This window comes from Priapulus caudatus, unplaced genomic scaffold (genome assembly GCF_000485595.1).
Source record: "Priapulus caudatus unplaced genomic scaffold, Priapulus_caudatus-5.0.1 Scaffold11665, whole genome shotgun sequence".
Lineage (NCBI taxonomy): Eukaryota > Metazoa > Priapulida > Priapulimorpha > Priapulimorphida > Priapulidae > Priapulus > Priapulus caudatus.
This window is the reverse complement of record NW_014588726.1, coordinates 1-2,134: the sequence shown is the minus strand read 5'-3', so window position 1 is coordinate 2,134 and position 2,134 is coordinate 1. Positions and strand designations below refer to the sequence as shown.

The 2,134-nt window shown below is 49.7% G+C and overlaps 1 protein-coding gene across 1 annotated transcript; it reads left to right on the top strand.

The window, feature by feature from the left end:
- Positions 1–11: 11 nt before the first annotated feature.
- Positions 12–2,060, top strand: LOC106820343 (transcription-repair-coupling factor-like; the record flags this gene model as incomplete). The annotated part of the gene is made up of 2 exons (XM_014824869.1): positions 12–117; positions 663–2,060. Coding segments are annotated over exons 1-2 (1,504 nt in total), but the record flags the coding sequence as incomplete, so codon positions are not given.
- Between the last annotated feature and the right edge of the window lie 74 nt (positions 2,061–2,134).

Sequence of the window (2,134 nt, the reverse complement as noted above, 5' to 3'; positions counted from 1 at the left end):
ACCTCTTTCCAATGGGGAGTAAGCACCCCATACGCATTGATTTATTCGACGACGAAGTAGATTCCATCCGCAGCTTCAACCCCGAAGACCAGCTCACCATCAAGCAGCTGGAAAAAGGTTGAGTTACTCCCTGCACAAGAGTTCCCACTGAATCCTGAAGGCATTAAAACCTTCCGCACGAATTACAGTGAACAGCTCGGCGGTGACTTGTCACGCAGCCAAATTTACGACAATGTCACCAACAGCACACCACCCGCAGGTATCGAATATTATCTGCCGTTATTTTTTAACGAAACCGCCACGCTGTTTGATTACCTTCCTGAAAAAACCTTACTCATTCATAGCAATGACACCCGCATTGCTGCCGATACGTTTTTCACCAATGTCATCGAACGTCACGAACAGCGCCGCCACGATATTGAACGCCCGATACTCGATCCCGCCGCCCTGTTCCTCAATACCGAGCAATTAGACGTTGCATTTAGCCAACTGCGCAATATAAAAACCCACAGTTACGAACAAGAAGGCGACGGATACAACTATCCCAGCTATTCGCTACCTTCCATGCTGATTCAAGCCCGTGCTGAATCCCCCTTTGATGCTACTACGGCAGTTTTTAACCGTACATCAAGGACGCATTCTGTTTACCGCTGAATCAGCAGGTCGCCGCGAACATTTACTCGGGCTTTTACGTGACCATCAATATCCCGCCAGCACCAGCAGCGACTGGCAAAACTTCTTAGAAGGCAGCAGCAAACTCAGCGTTACCATTGCACCGCTAGAAGATGGCCTCTGGCTAAAGAATGATGAGCAACAAGGCGAACTGGCGATCATTCCTGAAGGGCTATTATTTGGCCAACAAGTCCAGCAAAAACGCCGTCGCCAACGCAAAGCCACCCGTGATGCTGAATCCATTATCAGCAACCTCACCGACCTTAATGACGGCTCGCCCGTGGTACATGAAGAGCACGGTATTGGGCGTTATTTGGGTATGCAAAAGCTCACAACTGACGACATTGAACAAGAATACATTACGCTTGAATATGCCAAAGGCGATAAACTCTACGTCCCCGTTGCCTCCCTACACCTAATTAGTCGCTACAGTGGCGCGAGTGCCGAAAAAGCGCCCTTACACAAGCTGGGCACCGATTTATGGGATAAAGTTCGTAAAAAAGCCGCACAACGCGCCCATGATATCGCCGCCGAGCTACTCGAAATCAATGCACGTCGCGCCGCCTTAAAAGGTCATGCATTCGAGATTGATGAGATCGATTACCTGGCTTTCTCAGAAGCCTTTCCTTTTGAAGAAACCCCCGATCAGGCACAGGCCATCGAAACCGTTAAAAATGATCTGGCCTCATCACAACCGATGGATCGTGTGGTCTGTGGTGATGTTGGCTTTGGCAAAACCGAAGTGGCGATGCGCGCCGCCTTCTTAGCCGCCAACGGAGGCAAACAAGTCGCGATGATTGCTCCGACCACCCTACTAGTGCAGCAACACACGCAAAACTTCCGCGACCGCTTTGCGGATTGGCCATTTGAAATAGAAACCCTATCGCGCTTTCGCACCCCCAAACAAACCAAGAAAACCTTGGTGAAATTAAAATGCGGTAGTGTCGACATCGTTATCGGTACGCACAAACTATTGCAAAGCGACATCAAATTCAAAGATCTAGGCTTAGTCATTATCGACGAAGAACACCGCTTTGGGGTACGTCACAAAGAACAGCTCAAAAAGCTCCGCGCCAATGTTGATATGCTCACCATGACCGCCACACCGATTCCGCGCACCTTGAATATGTCGCTATCGGGCTTGCGCGATTTAAGCATCATCGCCACGCCTCCTGCGCAACGCCATGCGATCAAAACCTTCGTCAAAGAATGGGATAAAGCGCTGATACAAGAAGCCTGCGCCCGCGAGCTTTCACGTGGCGGACAGATTTACGTACTGCACAATGAAGTCAAAAGCATTCAGAAAATGACCGACGAGTTACGCAGCTATCTACCCAATGCCGAAGTGCGCTTCGCCCACGGGCAGATGTCGGAGAAAGAACTCGAAAGCATTATGAAAGACTTTTATCATCAACGCTTTCATGTGCTGGTCGCCACCACTATCATCGAAAGCGGCATCGAC